The sequence below is a fragment of the Pongo abelii genome, chromosome 19 (assembly GCF_028885655.2).
Source record: "Pongo abelii isolate AG06213 chromosome 19, NHGRI_mPonAbe1-v2.0_pri, whole genome shotgun sequence".
In the NCBI taxonomy this organism is placed as follows: Eukaryota; Metazoa; Chordata; class Mammalia; order Primates; family Hominidae; genus Pongo; species Pongo abelii.
In genome coordinates, this window is record NC_072004.2 from 80,861,262 (window position 1) to 80,878,073 (window position 16,812).

General features: G+C 50.4%; 1 protein-coding gene across 10 annotated transcripts in view; it reads right to left on the bottom strand.

Annotated features, from left to right (window-relative positions):
* Positions 1–936: 936 nt before the first annotated feature.
* AXIN2 (axin 2) overlaps positions 937–16,812 on the bottom strand; it is a 32,997-nt gene continuing 17,121 nt past the window's right edge. For 6 of the 10 annotated variants that reach the window (XM_024234938.3, XM_024234937.3, XM_054535698.2 and 3 more), the window contains exons 4-11: positions 13,805–13,907; positions 10,561–10,701; positions 9,687–10,198; positions 9,232–9,426; positions 8,681–8,914; positions 7,987–8,082; positions 6,274–6,441; positions 937–2,469 (exon numbers count right to left, since the gene is read on the bottom strand). In XM_024234938.3, coding sequence (XP_024090706.1) covers positions 2,343–2,469; positions 6,274–6,441; positions 7,987–8,082; positions 8,681–8,914; positions 9,232–9,426; positions 9,687–10,198; positions 10,561–10,701; positions 13,805–13,907 — 1,576 coding nt within the window. In that variant the 3' untranslated portion in view covers positions 937–2,342. The remainder of the gene's footprint in view (positions 2,470–6,273; positions 6,442–7,986; positions 8,083–8,680; positions 8,915–9,231; positions 9,427–9,686; positions 10,199–10,560; positions 10,702–13,804; positions 13,908–16,812) is intronic. The other 4 variants (XM_024234940.3, XM_063718256.1, XM_054535700.2 and 1 more) reach the window with 1 other exon arrangement.

Consider the following 16,812-nt stretch of genomic DNA (forward strand, 5'->3'; position numbering starts at 1 on the left):
CCAAGGATACTGGGTTCGAGTCCATCCCTACCCCACGTGGCCAGAACCCTGGCCTTTCTCGCCAGTTGGCAGCGGGAAGAACAAGCCAAGCAGATCCACTGCAGACCACCGAGTTCATTTCATGAAAACTCAGCACACAAGAAGTCAAGTCCAACTGCAGTTACAGATCCTGTTTTTAAAAAGGCTTCTTCATAGGACTCTACTAAAAAGACCTGCTTTCCCAGATCTGAAGTATGGCCTGGCATGCATGCCAAGTGCTCAGGGTACAGGGAGGGCACGTTTGTTGAGCGGGCAACTGCCTGCCGAGGTCCTAGGCCACATAAGCACACCTGTCCACTGAGCGGTGCAGAAGCTGCCCGTGTCTCCTCCTCCTGAACCACCTGCTTGCTATGTTCCCGACACCTGACCAGCCCTGGGCCTGATGGCCCACGATAAAATACTCAGATAGGATTAATAGTCAGCCTTGTTGATCAGCTCCCAGAATGGGGACGGTGCCTAGCTAGCTTTGATCTCTAAGTCCATCGGCCCCATGTGCACATTCCAGGTCTATGAAACCATCTGCTGAATGGCTTTCATGTCGGAGACACCTACTGAAACTCCTGGGAGGGCCCCCTCTCATCCCCTGGTCCCCTGCACCTACCTGGCCGGACTGGAGACAATCTGCCCAGGAGGAAGAGGCTGAATGGAGGTGTTACAGGGAAAAGGATCCCCAAAGGAGATGTCGTCTACAGCCTGCTCCAAGGCAAGAAAAGCCTCAGCCAGTAGCCAGGTGATTTGAATAAATGGTTTTACAAAACCTCCAGGTGGGTCCAGATCAGGTCAGGGCTCGAGGTCAGAGACCGGCTTGGGCGAGGTGGAAATCAAGCACAGATGTCTACACACAAAAGGGCCCCTCGGCCCTGTTCCCACCCTGGGGATTCAAATACGAGGCCGATGTTTTGAAAAATATAAAATTTTAATAAAGGCTACATCTCTTAATTACAATAATTATTGTACCAAGTAATTTTCCTTAAATGAACTCTTTATAATGCATAATTTACAGTATAAGTAGAACAAAATGTCATGACAAAAGTCATTGAGTACAAGACGTGTAATAAAAAGGCATAAAATATATTTATACATAAACCCCTTTCAAAAAACAAGGGAAAGCTTGAGCCCTCAATATAGGGCGACACACGGAGCGGGTGACCGTGCAGGTACAGGTACTGTACTGATTTAAAGTCAAGCACTAGAGATAGTGGATTAATACTCTTTTGCCGTACACTATATACAGATGTATAGTACAAGTAACAATGGCAAACAGAATGTATAGATTAACTTAACACAAAAACCCGAACATCAAAATGAAGGTGTGTGGAGGAAAGGTGCTGCTGGGTCTCCCTACAACTGTTTGTTTCTTTACGGGGCAGGGGGTAGTTCCTGAACGGCTGTGGTCCAATGACTAACGTAAAACAAAAACAGAAACAAAAAAAACAAGGAACTGTCATTTCCACGAAAGCACAGTGGCAGTGATTCTAGCAAGCCTCAGGGCCCTGGGCCTGGGGAGGCTACATGAGGTGGAGCCTCAGTCACAGGATCAACCTGAGGCCCCAGGGAGCGGGGTTCCCTGCCTCTCCCTCTGCAATAGATCATCCCATCCAACACAACCCCCAAAATGTTGATGATGACGCAACATGGTCAACCCTCAAGACCTTTAAGACAAAACAGAGCAGCATAGGAAAAAAAAAAAAATGCACCAATTTCTGCATGTGTCAATGGTAGGGCACCATTTTAAAAAGTCTAAAAACGTCTGTCTTCACTTGGAGGGACGTAGTGCAAAGCATAATTCCTCTGTTAGTGAAGAAACCATGAACGCACTCCTAGCTCAACTCCTAAGTTTAGTCAGAACAATTAAAACTTCCTGTCTCCCCCTTCCAAGTTTAAAGCAGCATATCCATAAACTGGGGATGGGGGAAATCAACTGTTCTATAAATATCAGTAAGGATTCCTGTTCAGGTAAGCTATACACAGTTTCTCTTAGTTTATGGATTTCAGATCCCTAGGAAGTCATATATTATGTATGGCAGTCTCTCAAATACAGGCAGCATCTTCAATAGCCAAGAGTGGTCATGTTTTTAATAAATAGTTCAGGCTTTTCTTATCTCAGTCAGTACCCAGCTCATGAATCATGAAAATCAACCTCCCCCCGCCCTCCCGAAGGCCCACTGGCCGATTCTTCCTTAGACTTTGTCTTCTTCATTGGTTTAATTTTCCTTCAAAATGTTTTGTCGCAGTTGCTCACGGCCAAGACAGTTCACAAGAGCTTCGGGCTCCAACAGTTCACCAAAGCCAGACCCCAAGGCTCAATCGATCCGCTCCACTTTGCCCAGAATCCGGCCTTCATACATCGGGAGCACTGTCTCATCCTCCCAGATTTCCTCAAACACCGCTCCACAGGCAAACTCATCGCTTGCTTTTTTGAAGTAATACCTTAAAAGGAAAACCAGAAAAGCTTCTTGGTAAACTGCATTTTCCACATTGTTGAAAAGAAAAGCATACCAACATGAAGGACTGAGGTATCCCAGGAATTTGCTATGGCAGGTGTGCACGTACACTGTTGCCCACATCTGCTTTAAGATGGCAACTGGCACTGGCCACACCACAAGCAGCAGGTGGGCCGAGATGATGAAGGCTGGGCACCCACTGAGCAACAGCCTGGGCTGGGCCTGCCACCTGCAATCTTCAACACAGCACCTCTGCTGTCTCCTGACACACATACACTGCGAAAAGCAGAGCTGCTTCCCCCCCTCCCCGCCAATATTTTTCAGCAGTGGGGTTGGGGAGGGAAGGGAAGGACAAATGCCTGCAGTTCATTTGCAGCAGGAGCCAAGCAGGTCCTTCAAAGAGACTCCAGACTATCTCCAGGTTCAGCCATCCTGAACCCATCACACCTGGAGAGCCGGAACCTGCCGAAGTCTGTAAAAGGCTGACTTCCAGATGGTTTAGCAGTCCAAAGGCCTCTCGGCCTTCCCATCCTTCAGGGCCCAAGTGCGACACTCCTGGATGGCCCTGGCACAGCCACACAGGAGGCAAACCAGCCCAGCGCAGCTTCTCAGGGCCGAACAGACGGCACTGGCCCCATGATGCCCTCCCCTCTTCTCCCCATTTCCAGGCCTCTTCTCCCATCCCACCCCTCCAGGGTCAAACACCAAAGGCCCTTCTATTATGCCCGTTGATTAAAGGCTCCTTTCATCCCTCCCCAGCGTTCTCTCTTCTGAGGCTGTTTAATTGTACAGATGCAAATGCCTGGCCTCTCAGGAGCGCCACATTTGGAAACAACTGCTGTCCTCTTGGGCCAGGCCCACCCCCAAACCCCTTCTGAGGAAATTAAGCGAGGGCCTCTTCCTTCCCTGTCCCCAGCCAAGGGAGACCCCTCAGAGGGATTAAACTTGCCCCTGCAAGCTGTCATTTCCAGCCCATAAAGGCCACTCACAGAGGGAAGGTCACAGTCCCCTGGGGAGATGGGAGAACCTTTCAAGCATTTAATTGTGTCTCTGGGTTATGGTTGGGCTTTGTCTTTTCCCTTTAAAAATAAAAAAAAAATTAACTCCCCTTGCTTAGAGCTCAATTTTTTCCCTCTTTAATAAAGGCAAGCCAAATACTTTCGTAGGAGATAAGGCTAAATACAGTGAACAGCTGGGTTTAGTCAAGGTTCTTTGTTTTTAGCATTCCTGACCCAGCTAATGCAGTGGGGTGAACAACGGCATGGCTCTAACTAGGCAGCACTGAAGACACGTCATGTCAAGGGGTCAAAATCCTCGGGGGAGCGTGAGAGGAGACAGTGAGAAAACGGGGAGGGGCTCTGTGCACAGGAGACTCAGGACAGTGGGGGGAAAAGTCACTTCTTCACATAAGAGGCTCAAATCCCAACGCCACCCTCCGTCAGACCCCTTTGGCCCCAGCTCCGACCCCTCCGGGGTTTACCAAGTTGGGCTTTCACAGCATGTCTGAGCAAACACGCAGCGACCTTTTACATAATTGCAACCTCCTCCAGAGAGGAGAGAGGCCACATTCTCTCGGCCCCACCCCCAGGACTTCAAACACACTGCACTGCCCTCATTTTCTCCAAGAAACAGGCTTTTCCACTGCAACATGCTTTATGTGGCAAACTTCGCTTTCTTCTGACATCTGGCACCAATAGCGTCTGGCGCGTCTGAAGGGACTGTTTGCTTTTTGAACCCCTGCCATGTTGAGATTACTCAACGCATCCCAGGTCCCCCCACCTCCCACCCCTGCTCCACGGCCCCAACGTCACTGGGTTTTATTTTTCTGAAGGGGGGATATATTTGTACAAATTTGAGATGTTGAAGCACCAGCCCTGCTGGGAGGGTGAGGCATGACACCCTGTGTCCCTGTCCTACCCGAGGAGGGCACTGAGTCTAGCTCAGGCCCTGCAGAGATAAGGCAGCTGGGAGGGCCTTCCCACAGCCTGATCCACTCAGGAAAGAACTGGAGAGGATCGGAGAGTTGACCATTTATGCAAGTCTTTGTGCATTAAAGGGGAGGCCAGGGCTTCAAAGCCAGGCTTATTAACTGTGCCTTAGGGAGAAAAAAAAAAAAAATCAGAGCCAGATGTGGCCAGAGCAGCTAAAGGAGGCACCTTCCCCACAAGCCTGTGCCAGCGCCACATGGCTCTTCTCCGAGGTCACCTGCAGTTCCACTCAAAGTCCAGCCGAGACAAAGCCAAGATCAAAATGAATCCCCAGAGGGGCACACTTGTGTCATTAGTTTCACCTTGTGTCTTCTCAAGATAAAAGCAGCAGCAGCAGCAGCAGCCAGGCCTGTTCCCCCATCCCTTTGATACCTTTTCACAATTGTCTCTGCCCAGGTGTAAAAGGGAATATCCAGACCCAGCGACACGCCCTGCTGGCCAGTTACCTCCAGGGGCTCAGTCCAATCTCCATCCCCTCTCCCCTCCAAAGAGAATCACTTTGAGCCCCTGCCCAAACTAACTCCCAGATGAAGGTGGCTGGTAAAACTACACAGGGCCTGCTCTAGAGCGGAGGGTGTCTCAGAGCCCTGCAGGTGGACTCATCCCCGCCCAGGAGCCCATGCCCATCTGGCAGGTTACCAAGTGCTATTCAGAGTTTTCCACTCACACCCCTGGCCCTGGTGGCAGCAATGGGTTCACACCTGGGCACAGATGGTGGTCCTGGCACAGGGACAACGGCACACAGCTGAGGAGTTGGAACTCTGTCTCGGGTGTAGACCCCCGAGTGAGCACCTCCTTAAACTAGGGTTCCCCTGTCTCACTCTTGTCCCCAGCGTGGAGCCCTAAACCTGGGACAGAACTGGAGCAGAATCCACACATTCTCTTGGGCTGCAGGCCATGGACAGGGGCAAGGGAGGACACCGGATGAACTGAGGCAGAGTCATCACCTGCTCCTTACGAGGAAAGTCATCAAGAGAAGGAATGGCCTAGGGCTGGCCCTCATCCTTCTCAGCTCTTGAACCCTCTCAAGGGCCCTAAGAAGTCAGCATGGACCTTCTCAAGGGCACCTCCGTCCACTCTGCAGACAAGATAAGGAGACCAGGAAGTTCCCTTCCTGAAGTCCCTGCAGGGGAGATGGCAGCGGGGCCCAGGTGCGGACAGGAGGAGTAGACTGCCCTATTCACCCTGTGTCCACCCGCAGGTCCAACCCCTTCTTTGTTACGGACAAAGGCGCATCCCTGCTTCTAATGGCCCATAAAACCCAGGGAGGCTCTTCAGGTGGAAAGGCAGGCTAAGAAAAACACGGGGGACTTTTCCTAGGCATGGTTCCTGACTATTTGGAGCCTTCAATGTGGGGGTCTCTCCTAAACTCAAGCCAGGAGGGCAGCGCTTCCAGACCCTCCCTCCTAATCAGCGTGCCTGTCCCTCTTTTTTCTCCCTGCTCCCCGCTTGCCCACAAGCCCCTCAATTGCAGGTAAAGCCTCTGCAGTGTGGCCTGAACCCCACTCTCCTGTCAGAGCAAGCAGCTGCTCGTCTCCTCAGTCTGGTTCACCTGGTGGAAAGAGCCTGGCCAGGTCCCCCACAGAACCCTCCACGCAGCCTCCCTGTTGCGGCTGCTGCTTCGTTATTGCTGCTAGTGGTGAGGGGAGAGAAGAAATGAGAAGGAGCCTCCCCCAGCGCCTGCTGAGCCCCCTCCCACCCTGCCCCGCCCAGGCCTGCTCAGCCAGGGGAGCTGCTCCAGGCTCTGGCTCTTGGTTCTGAGCAAACAAACTGAGAGCAGAAAAAAGCCACAGGACTCTTACCTATAATTTCCCTTTTTGCTGAGCTGCTCTTTAAAGTGGCCCAGGGTCAAGCTCTGAGCCTTCAGCATCCTCCGGTATGGAATTTCTTCCCCACAGAAAAAGTAAGTGACAACCAACTCACTCGCCTGGAGCGCGTGGACACCTGCCAGTTTCTTTGGCTCTTTGTGACTGAAAATAAGATGAAATGGAACAAGTTTAGGATTTTAAAGCAGACACACATCTAAAGCAAACACACACATGTGCACATGTGCATAAGTGACAGGGTGTCCAAACACTAGGGCTGCAATTGTAAACCCAAAGTGGGGGCTGGGGCAGAGCCCCACATCCCAGAGTCAGGCAGCTCTGGGGGACACACAGTCCAACCCCACATGTGCTGCATGGAGCATGCAGAAAAGGATGATTTCCTTTTGGTTGTACAAATTGGTATCATTTCCCCCACTGCCACCAAATGAAGGTATACAGTGGCCTCTTTCAGGTTGGCATAAATGGGGTGCTTCCCCAAGAAGATGAGAGAAGAGAAATTATCACAGAGATGCTGGGTCTCACCTGGATTGGAGTGCTAAAGAGACAAACCCAGAGCAGGACACCTTTGGGATGGCATGAACTCAGAATGCCTAAAGCCCACCCCTTATTCCAGCAGAATGAGAACAACTAATGGGGGTTATCACACAGTCATGTCCATTTCCCCATTTATTCTGAGATTTTGTAGAATGGCTTGAAAAAAACGCTGCTAGGCCAGGCGTGGTGGCTCACGCCTGTAATCCCAGCCCTTTGGGAGGCCGAGGTGGGCGGATCACCTGAGGCCAGGAGTTTGAGACCAGCCTGGCCAACATGGTGAAACCCCGTTTCCACTAAAAATACAAAAAATGAGCTGGGCGTGGTGGTAGGCGCCTGCAATCCCAGCTACTCGGGAGGCTGAGGCAGGAGAATTGCCTGAACTCAGGAGGCGGAGGCTGCAGTGAGCTGAGATTAAGCCACTGCACTCCAGCCTGGGCAACAGGGCAAGACTCTGTCTCAAAAAGAAAAAAAAAAGTGTCTGTCCCAGACCCGGACAGCTGGTACACTTAGGGTCAACCAATTGAAACAATGAAAGGGTCCAGGGTGGTGGCCTATTGAGGACTTCAAACATTGCTCATTGCTCAGGATGAAGACACTAAGAAAGAAAACTCTCTATAGACCATTTTAGATCTCTTTAGCAGATTTCTTTTTAATTGCACCAGCCAGTAATTAAACTGAGCAGGCTCCTCAACCTACTTTGAAAGAGACTAAATTTACAAAAAGAATCACTGCCCAATTTGGGGGAAGATATTCTGTCTCCTCCAAACAAAAACACACGGATGGTCCCCTCCATCTCTGCCACAGTGAAGAATGATCCTTCTGCTCAGGGGTGACAAATGTTTCCAGTACTACTAAATTGCAAGTTGAATGGGGGCAACTTTTCCAGCTGAATTTGAGGTCCCTTCTACACTTCTGCTAATGGCTTCACGTCCCAGCTTTTGATTTGTGTATGACCAGAAAAACTTTTGCTATGATGCATTTGTCAGCAGGACATGGATGGCAACATCTACGTTTACTGTTCCTCATCACTAGCACTAAAATCAAAGTGATTTTAAAAACCAAAAAAAGTTTCACGAAAATGAAACTCCAGATAGCGAATATTCTGAAACATAAAACACTCGGCAGATCTCAGTAATGTCAGGTAAAGACACTCACTCTTCTGGAGCCAGGCTTGGATTGGAGAAGGGCGTGGCTCCCGCCTGAACAGTGGCCGAGTGATTCCTGTCCCTCTGCTGACTGGCCACACAGCACCTGAGGACACAGCCAGGGCGAGGGATTTAGAGGTGCACTGTTGTCCCCAGAGCAATTGAAAAGCAGACAGAAAATTACTATTTGGCTTCCTAAAGAGACACGAACCCGACTTCCATCCCTATGGAGACCCAACCAAGACCCTGGGTTAACAGTGGCTGAAGGGGCCAGGAAGACGTTTTGGAACAGCCATTCTAAGCCCCCCTGAGAGCCCAAGATGGAACATTCTCAACCCCAGCAAAGGGCTGAGGACTCTTGGTCCTCCATCTCACAGCTTCTTATACACTCAACTAACCAGCCTTAAACAATCAAGACATTTGTAAGGAATGGGATTTGTAAGCAATTGCTGAAATTCATTCTCCCATTTCTAGGCATGACTTGCCTCACAGATCCTGGCTTAACTCTAGTAGAATGAACATAACTGAAGGGAACAATTTCTAGAAGCTGGAAAGCAGCAGCTTACTCATCCATAAATAATTCTTCCTCTCACGGGAGGGTTTGAGACCCAGGCAGAAAGAGAGGCCCTCCCCATTAGCCACACACCAGGTCTCCACCCAAACTCAATCCCTGCCTCAACCTAGGACCCCTCACTTCCACTCACCGCTGCTTTGGGGGCTTCGACACCTCAGCTAGCCTGCGACAGGCCTCCTCCAGCTGAGCCAGAGTGTTGGGTGGGGTCAGGGGAGGCATCGCAGGGTCCTGGGTGAACAGGTGGGCACGGGGGGTGGTGCGGGGGTGCCCGCTGTTGCCCCCCCACAGATGGTGCCGGCTGGCTCGTTCGCCTGGAGACGAGCGGGCAGACTCCAAGGGGTAGGCCTTTTTTGTGCTTTGGGCACTAAACAAGGAATGAGCAGAGAGAAAACAGAAGGAAAGAAACTGGGTTAGAAGAACTGGAAAATGTGACTTCAATAGAAACTTGTCTATTCTGCTCAGAGAGAGAGAAAAAAAAAAATAACTACCATAACACGAACAGGGGTCAGTGCCAAAACATGACATTTTTGTGGTCTGCTCAGTCCAACGTTTAATATTAAGATGGCAGGAGCAAATAGTCACATTTGTATTCGGCGGACTGCAAAAACAGCCATTCCCACAATACCTCCGTACTGAGCGCCCATGACCCTCGCGGCCGCGGCGGCGGCAAGCGGTGTTTACCTATGGGGCTTGGGCTTGCTCTGCCGCTCACTCTCCAGCATCCACTGCCAGACATCCTGCGACCTGTCTCCTTCCTCCCGGGGAAGCTGCAGGGCCCCAGCTCCGCCGGGGGCCCCTCCTTCCCTGGCGGGCAGGGCCAGGCCCGGCTCCGTGCCTTTCCCATTGCGTTTGGGCAAGGTACTGCCTCTGCTGCCGCTGTGGGGAACCAAGAACCACACCCAACCCAGAGACCCGGTTAAATCTCCGGGATTCCTAGAATCAGACAATTCAGCAGGTCGGGGGGCTGGTGACACGAAAGACCCATGCACCTGCTCCCCGCACCCTCACCCGGCCGTGCCCTCTGCCGCCCTCTTAGAAACTAAATGCCTGTGATGCGGCTCCCACCTCACACCTGCCCATGGACCTGGCTGGGAGACGAGCCCCACACGGGACACTGCGGTCCGCCCGGCACTTACCCAAACTGCTCGCTGGGCATGGTTTCTGGAGCCTTGGGGTGGCTTTTGCATTTCGAGTAGCAGTAATACTCGCTGCCCCCAGGGCAGAAGCAGTGCACCCGCTGCGTGGCCTCCGCCTCGATCTCCTCCTTGGTCTTGGGGACGGCATGGTGGTGGATGTAGTGGTGGTGGACATGCTTCGTCGTCTGCTTGGTCACAAAGCCCTTGCCCCCGAGGAGGGGGCAGGCGCCCGGCGAGGCGGCCGCGGGAGGCAGCTTGCCACCGGGCGGGAGCAGGGAGTGGTACTGCGAATGGTGGTGGTGGTGGTGGTCCGGGGAGCGGGAGCGGGGGCTATAGCGGCCTACGCCCGGAGACTGGCAGCCAGGGGTCTTGAGGACCCTGGACAGGTGATCGTCCAGTATCGTCTGCGGGTCTTCCTCGTAGCTGCCGGAGGGCAGTAGGGAGAGGGGGTGCTGCGTGGGCGCCCCCTCCCGCGAATTGAGTGTGAGCTCGGAGCCCTCCTTCTCTTCATCCTGAAAGGGAAGACGTCAGAGAGAAGTGACCCAGGAAGCAGAAAGGCCAGAGGCCCTGGGGTTACAACATTTAGCTCCCTACGCGGGAGCACGCACACCCATGTGCACGCCCACAGCCACGCCTATGCGCACACGCACAGGCCCGCCTACACAAGCACATCCACACACATATGCACACCCACACGCAACCCATGCACATGCGCACACAGCCCACGCCAGGCACACAACCACACGCAGCCCACGCGCATGCGCATGCGCCCCAGGCACATGCGCACACCCTCACACACCCCATGCACATGCGCATACACATACGTGCGCGCACGCCGTGGACGGAAGCAGGAAGAGGCCCTAGGCCGCATTACCTCTCGGATCTGCTGCAGGCGCTCCTCCAGGCTGTGGCGGCTCTCCAACTCCAGCTTCAGCTTCTCCAGCCTCGAGATCAGCTCAGCTGCAAAGGTGGCCGGTTCCACGGGGGTCATCTCCTTGGGCAGGCGGTGGGTTCTCTACAGGACGTGGAAAGGAAAGGGAGGAGGCACGTTCAGCAGGCCGGGTGGGCGGTGGCTTGGCCGGAGTTTCCCGCACCAGGCGCTGTGCACCGCAAACCCATGTTCGGGTGGAGAGTGGATGGCAAGGCGGCCTGGGCTGCTCGGGACTTTTATGCGCTAGCGCCATGGCCTCATGGAGAGCCATGGTCCCCACCAGCGTTTGCCTTGGGCAGGAGCATTTGGTCGCACTCCGAGAGGCCCTGCTTGTTCTCTCTGTAGTACAACCAGCCCATCAGTAGCTACTCTGAAGTAGAAAATCTTCAAAGACTGTTGTCAAACATCAAAAAAAAAAAAAAAAAAAAAAAAAGCAGCCCTCTGAGGTGGGGAGGGGAGAGACCAACTCAAGGAATAGAAAGTAGAATCTAAACAGAAAGGGAGTTGAAAATTTAAAAAAGTAAGATTGGAAAGGAGGTGGGAGGGAAGAAAGTGGGGGGGGAAGGGAGTCAAACGGCCTGGATCAGAGAAGAAGTGGTAATTTATTTCCTGGCCGCACACTGCGCACCTTTGAGTTGGTGTTGTCTCAACACTGTCCTCGATCTCCCTCGTTTTTCTCCTTCCCTCCTCCCTCTCTCTTTGTACAGAAAATGAAGAAAGCTGCTGCAGGCTAGTAGCAGAACACTGCTGAGCTTGGCTGCCTGAAGCTGATCTATCAAGGGAAAAGGGAACATCTCCAAATCAAGTGCAGAATATAAAAAGGCACCGAGTACGCCTGCCAAAAGCAGCAAACAGAGAGAACCCCCTGCTGCCCAGCTTTCTGTCCTTTTCCTGTCATCTCGCTCCCCCCACCCAACCCCCCACCTCTCCAGTTGTTCTACCTCCTTCTTCCTAATCTCCCTCTTGCTTAGCTCCTTTCTTTGGGGTGGGGTGGGGGTAGCAGAAAGCTAACTTGCAAAGGCTAGCATCTCCCCCAGCTGAAAAGATGGGCCTTGCCACGGCAACCACTTAGCTGCAGAAACTGGGAGAGGAGAGAAAGGCTCCTGTGTAGGTGGCCATTCTCACACAGGCTGGCTCCTTGCAGCCCCTGATCAAAGCGCTGCCTGATGGAGAGAGTCGATTTGCACACCCCAGGACAAAATCATCTAATTTACAAGCTTGGGCGATAGAACTTTTCTTTGTTAACTCACATATCCCCCAGTCAAAAAAACAATGATAGTATGTCATCAATACTTGTTATCTGTAGAGGGAGGGGATGCTAGAGGTCCTCAGAAAAGCAATTTTAATATGCTAATTTTAAAACAAGGTAAGTCTGCCCTTGTCTGTGTGAGGAGCTTTCAGAGAAGAGCTATAGTTTGTGCACTAATGCAACATGGGTTTAGCAATTCAATGTGTTAATTTTTTAAACACAACATAACCAGACAGACCAATTAGATTCTCTGAAGCTGGCAGGAAGGATTCATAAACACCTGCTGTGAGCTGGGTGCTTTCTTCCCCTCCTTAAAGAGTGTCCTTGCAACCTGGATCTGAGGCTGTTGTCAACAGCACAACCCTAAACTGGGAATGTAGATGGGGAAGTTCTCTTGAGTACAGCCATGTGCTGGCTGCTTTAGCGAGCATGGAAATAAAAGGAGAGGTCCCAGAAAAGCCCTTCATCCACCATCTCAGTCACAGGAAGAAGCTGCTCGGGAGATCCTCACTTCTAAACACTTTGTTCATTCCGCATTTGATAGGCACAGACTCACCAGCAGGTACCAAGCCAAGTTCTGGAGTTGGAAAGGAACAGCTACCCTCCAGGGCTTCAGGAGCCAGGAGGAGAAATGGTCAATGAATACATAAATGAATGACTAAAATCACTGACTAAAATGACTTGGAGTCCTGTGGTTGACACAAGAAGTAGAATGTCCCAGTGAAGAGAGCAGGAGAATGTCCCAAGGGGGCAGAGGTTCCTTATTCATTCACTCAAATGTTTATTGAGCACCTATTATGTGTCAGGTACTGTTCTAGTCTCTGTGCATACAGAGGTTAACAGAATAGATAAAACTCCCTCCCATCAGAGGGCTTCCATTCTAGTGGAAATACAGTGAGCTCACCAAGCTGTAGAGAAGCATGGATCATCTAGCGTTTCTTGGTTTCTGGGAAATAAGTGCTTCAGTTTCTTTCTCATAGGGAATTTTTTTTTGAATTCAGAAAATTCAAAGGTTCAAAAATACGTTATCAAACCTCTGATATAGTTGGGATGTTTGTCCCCTCCAAATCTCATGTTGAAATATGATCCCCAATGGTGGAAGTGCGCCTAGTGGGAGGTGTTTGGTGCCCTCCCTGCAGTAATGAGCAAGTTTTCCCTGTAGTTCATGAGATCTGGTTGTTTGAAAGAACATGGCACTGCCCACCACCCCCCCAACCTCAGCTTGCTGCTTCTCTCCCTATGTTACAAAGTGGCTCCCCTTCCCCTTGCATTATGATTGAAAGCTCCCTGAAACCTTCACCAGAAGCAGATGTTGGCGCCATGGCTCTTGTACAGCCTGCAGATCCATGAACCAAATAAACCTCTTTTCTTTTCTTCTTTTGAGACGGAGTCTCGCTCTGTCACCCAGGCTGGAGTGCACTGGCATTAGCTCACTACAACCTCCACCTCCCAGGTTCAAGTGATTCCCCTGCCTCAGGCTCCCAAGTAGCTGGGACTACAGGCGCGCATCACCACGCCAGGCTAATTTTTGTATTTTTAGTAGTGGTGGGGTTTCACCATGTTGGCCAGGCTGGTCTCAAACTCCTGACCTCAGGTGATCTGCCCACCTCAGACTTCCAAAGTGCTGAGACTACAGGCATGAGCCACTGCGCCCAGCCATAAACCTCTTTTCTTTATAAATTACTCAACCTCAGGTATTCCTTTATAGCAAAACTGACTGATACCTCATAATCACGTCACTGTGCTCACCATCACAACCCAAAAAACCATGTAATGCCTATTGTCGAGTTCGTCTTTTCTCTCCCTTTGCCCTAGGGGACTTTAGGTACTGCTCTTTTCTACCTTCCCTGTACCTATCCCCATTCCACCACCCATTTCTTTTCTTTAGGACTCAACACGGCAGAAAACAGCTGCCTCCTCACTCCAGACTGTACTCACCGGGAAATGAGGTAGAGACACTTGGCCATTGGCCTTCACACTGCGATGCATTTCTCTCTGGAGCTGTTTCTTACTGCCCACACGATAAGGAGGAATTCCATCCCTAAGGGAAAGGAAAAGACAGAATCCACAGGCTTACGAGGATGTTTTCAGCACGTGGGCTATTCTCATATGCCATCTTGAGATCCTGCAGACAGGGCCATATGCTTCCATAGGAGTGTCACATGTCTCCAGATACCATCGGTGCTCCCACAGGGAAGGACCCATCCAAGATCAAATTTAAATCCTGCCCATCAATCATCTATGGAAACTTGGCTTCCTCGGATGCAGAAGCATCGACTTGGAAAGGGCCTGGAAAGTTCATCTCTTGGGCTGTTGTCTTAGAACTGGGTTACACTCCAACCAGCCCAGGCAGAGCAAAGGCTCCCCTATTTTACAGGTGCCCCAAGTAGGAGATTCTCAGGCCCCATTGGTCCTCCCACTTGTTCCCACTGCTTCAAACCAGGAACCAGTGCCTTATGGATAGGGCCAAGGCAGAAAGTTGTAGGGATAAGGACCAAACCTACAGAGGGCTAAATCAGGCATTAGTGAAGCATGCATAACTCTCCAAGTCAACCTCCCAGTCATTTCCAGATGTATTTCTTTTTATAAACCAGTACAGGGTGATTAATAAAAAGAATATATAACATTTTGGCCCTTTCTCTCAGCTCCAAACCCTACCACCCCCAACCAATGAATTTTCAAAGACACATGACCAATGTGGGCATGAAAAGCCCCTACTATGTGGTGGTCTGTGCAATCCATTTAAAGATTAGCACCTACTATGTGCCAGATCTTCTCCTGGGCACTAGGCAAGAGAGCAGTAGACAAAGTGGATACATAATTCAGACAACTGCCCTCTTGAAGTTTATATTCTAATGGGGAGGCACAGGCAATGAACAAAATAAAAAATAGTATGTTAGTGATATGTACTATGAATAAATACACAGCAGGAAAAGGAGAATCACTGGTGAGTGGGTAAGCTGCAAATTTAAATTGGATATGGGTGTCAATTAAGTCCTCATTGAGAAAGGGACCTTTGGGCAAAGACCTGAAGAAGTATGGGCCCCTATCCGTTATATTTTTAAAAAGAAAACATTAACAAGTAGAAGAATTTTTAAAAAGCCTCCACTCCAGCTAGTGTTCACTACAACCATGACCTGGAGTTGCCATGATTTTTTCCAGAAAGAATTTCCTTCTTAAAAGCAGAATGGTCAAAGTGTGACTATTTTCCCATTGATGTCCCTTCAGGAGGCCACTTATTTACAAAAGCCTCAGGGTGCAAACATTTTCATAATGAATCATACTTGGAGGCTGTAAATATTGAAATTGGGTGTTTGGCTACTTCCCTTTCCCCCATGTCTGGTTCATCATAGGGTGGAAGAAAAATAGGATAATTAGCAATGTCTAAAAATACCCAGGGGGCAGCCAGGAGTAACCGGTCAACCTCTAGCTCCTTATCTGAAATGCCCTAGAATTCTAAATAGCTGCATTTTCAGGAAGTCTGCTGACCTAGGTCAGAAAACAGGGCCACACAAGGGACAATGAAGATTCCAATAGATCAACAAACCAATGTATGTTAACCAAACCCTGGCTAAGGAGTGCATAAAGGATAATTGCACTGAGGTGAGTAGGGAAGGGAGGGAAGAGAGATCAGTATCCAGAGCAACAACTTACCCCCAAGTGTGAGTACTGCCCCAAAGAAAGGTGAGTATGGAGCAGAGACAGAGCACTGTGGGAAGGATTTGCAGCAGCTGGCTGACCAGTGCTGGAGAAACACGTCTCCTACTCATGACTGAGAACAGTCAGCCTCCTACTCATGAGGCTCGGCACTTGACCAAGCCCACCTAAAGATTATTTATCAAAACTTTGTGTCTTCACCTTGGGTAGTTGAAAACAGGACTTACAAGCATGCTTGGCTTGACGAGAAACCAAACGCACCCAAGGCAACTGATGCCAACCTGAGAATGCCAGCTCGTACATACCGAGTCCCTACTGTACGTCAGATATTGGACCTATAATCAGACTTCATTCTCATAAGAACCTTAATGAGCCACATTTTACAGATGACCAGAAATGCTCAATAGCTCACCTAGTGTTACAGTCAGTAGCAGATTGACAACTCATACCCAAGCCACTGCTGGACTCCAGAACAGGCATCTGTAACAACCTACACTTGGTCATTTCAATAAGATGCTCTTCCCAGCCCCAATCAGCAGTCAAGCTTCCTGATGGTCTGAATGTGAAGGTGCCACTTCCTAAGCCCCACACAGTCACCTGACATTCATAAGGCATGAGGGGGAAATTTGTGGAATTTTCTGGAAAGTCCTCCCCAACCACCTAGTACTCACTAGCTATGGGGCTTGCCAGGTGGTTCCCAAGCCATGCTGAATATCTCCATCTCTCACCTAAGATACATTGTATGGTAGGGGTGGCGGTATCCCACAGATTGGGCTCATGCTGGTCTAACCAAATTCTGCTGCCCTAGGGCTGTAAGACAACATCTACCCTCCGTCTCTCTTCCAGGGACTTAAGACAGGGGATGACTCTGCTCCAGCCCTGTTCCTGACAGTCTTGGGGGCAGGAGTCAAGCACTCCATGGACCCCACCATGACACAAGTGACATAAGGCTTCAAGAGTCCTAGAAGAGTCCCCCATCCAACCCCTCCAAGACTCTGACATTTCCACTGGTAGCTTTCACTCTTCTTTTCCTTCTCCCAGATGAAAGTCAATGGTAGAGCTTGTATGCCTCTTTTTCTTCTTCCATATAATAAGGTTAAAAAAAAAACAAACAGGATGGGGGTAGGGATGGGGAGCGGAGTAGATAACTGCAATATTGAAGGCAAAAGGAACAAATGATTTCATAAGCACCTTATACCCTGCCTCCCATCCCCCACCACCACCACACTCCATTACCCAGGGCAGGTGAAGGACTAAACTGCTGGAAAGGCAACTTGTAACCAGAGCAG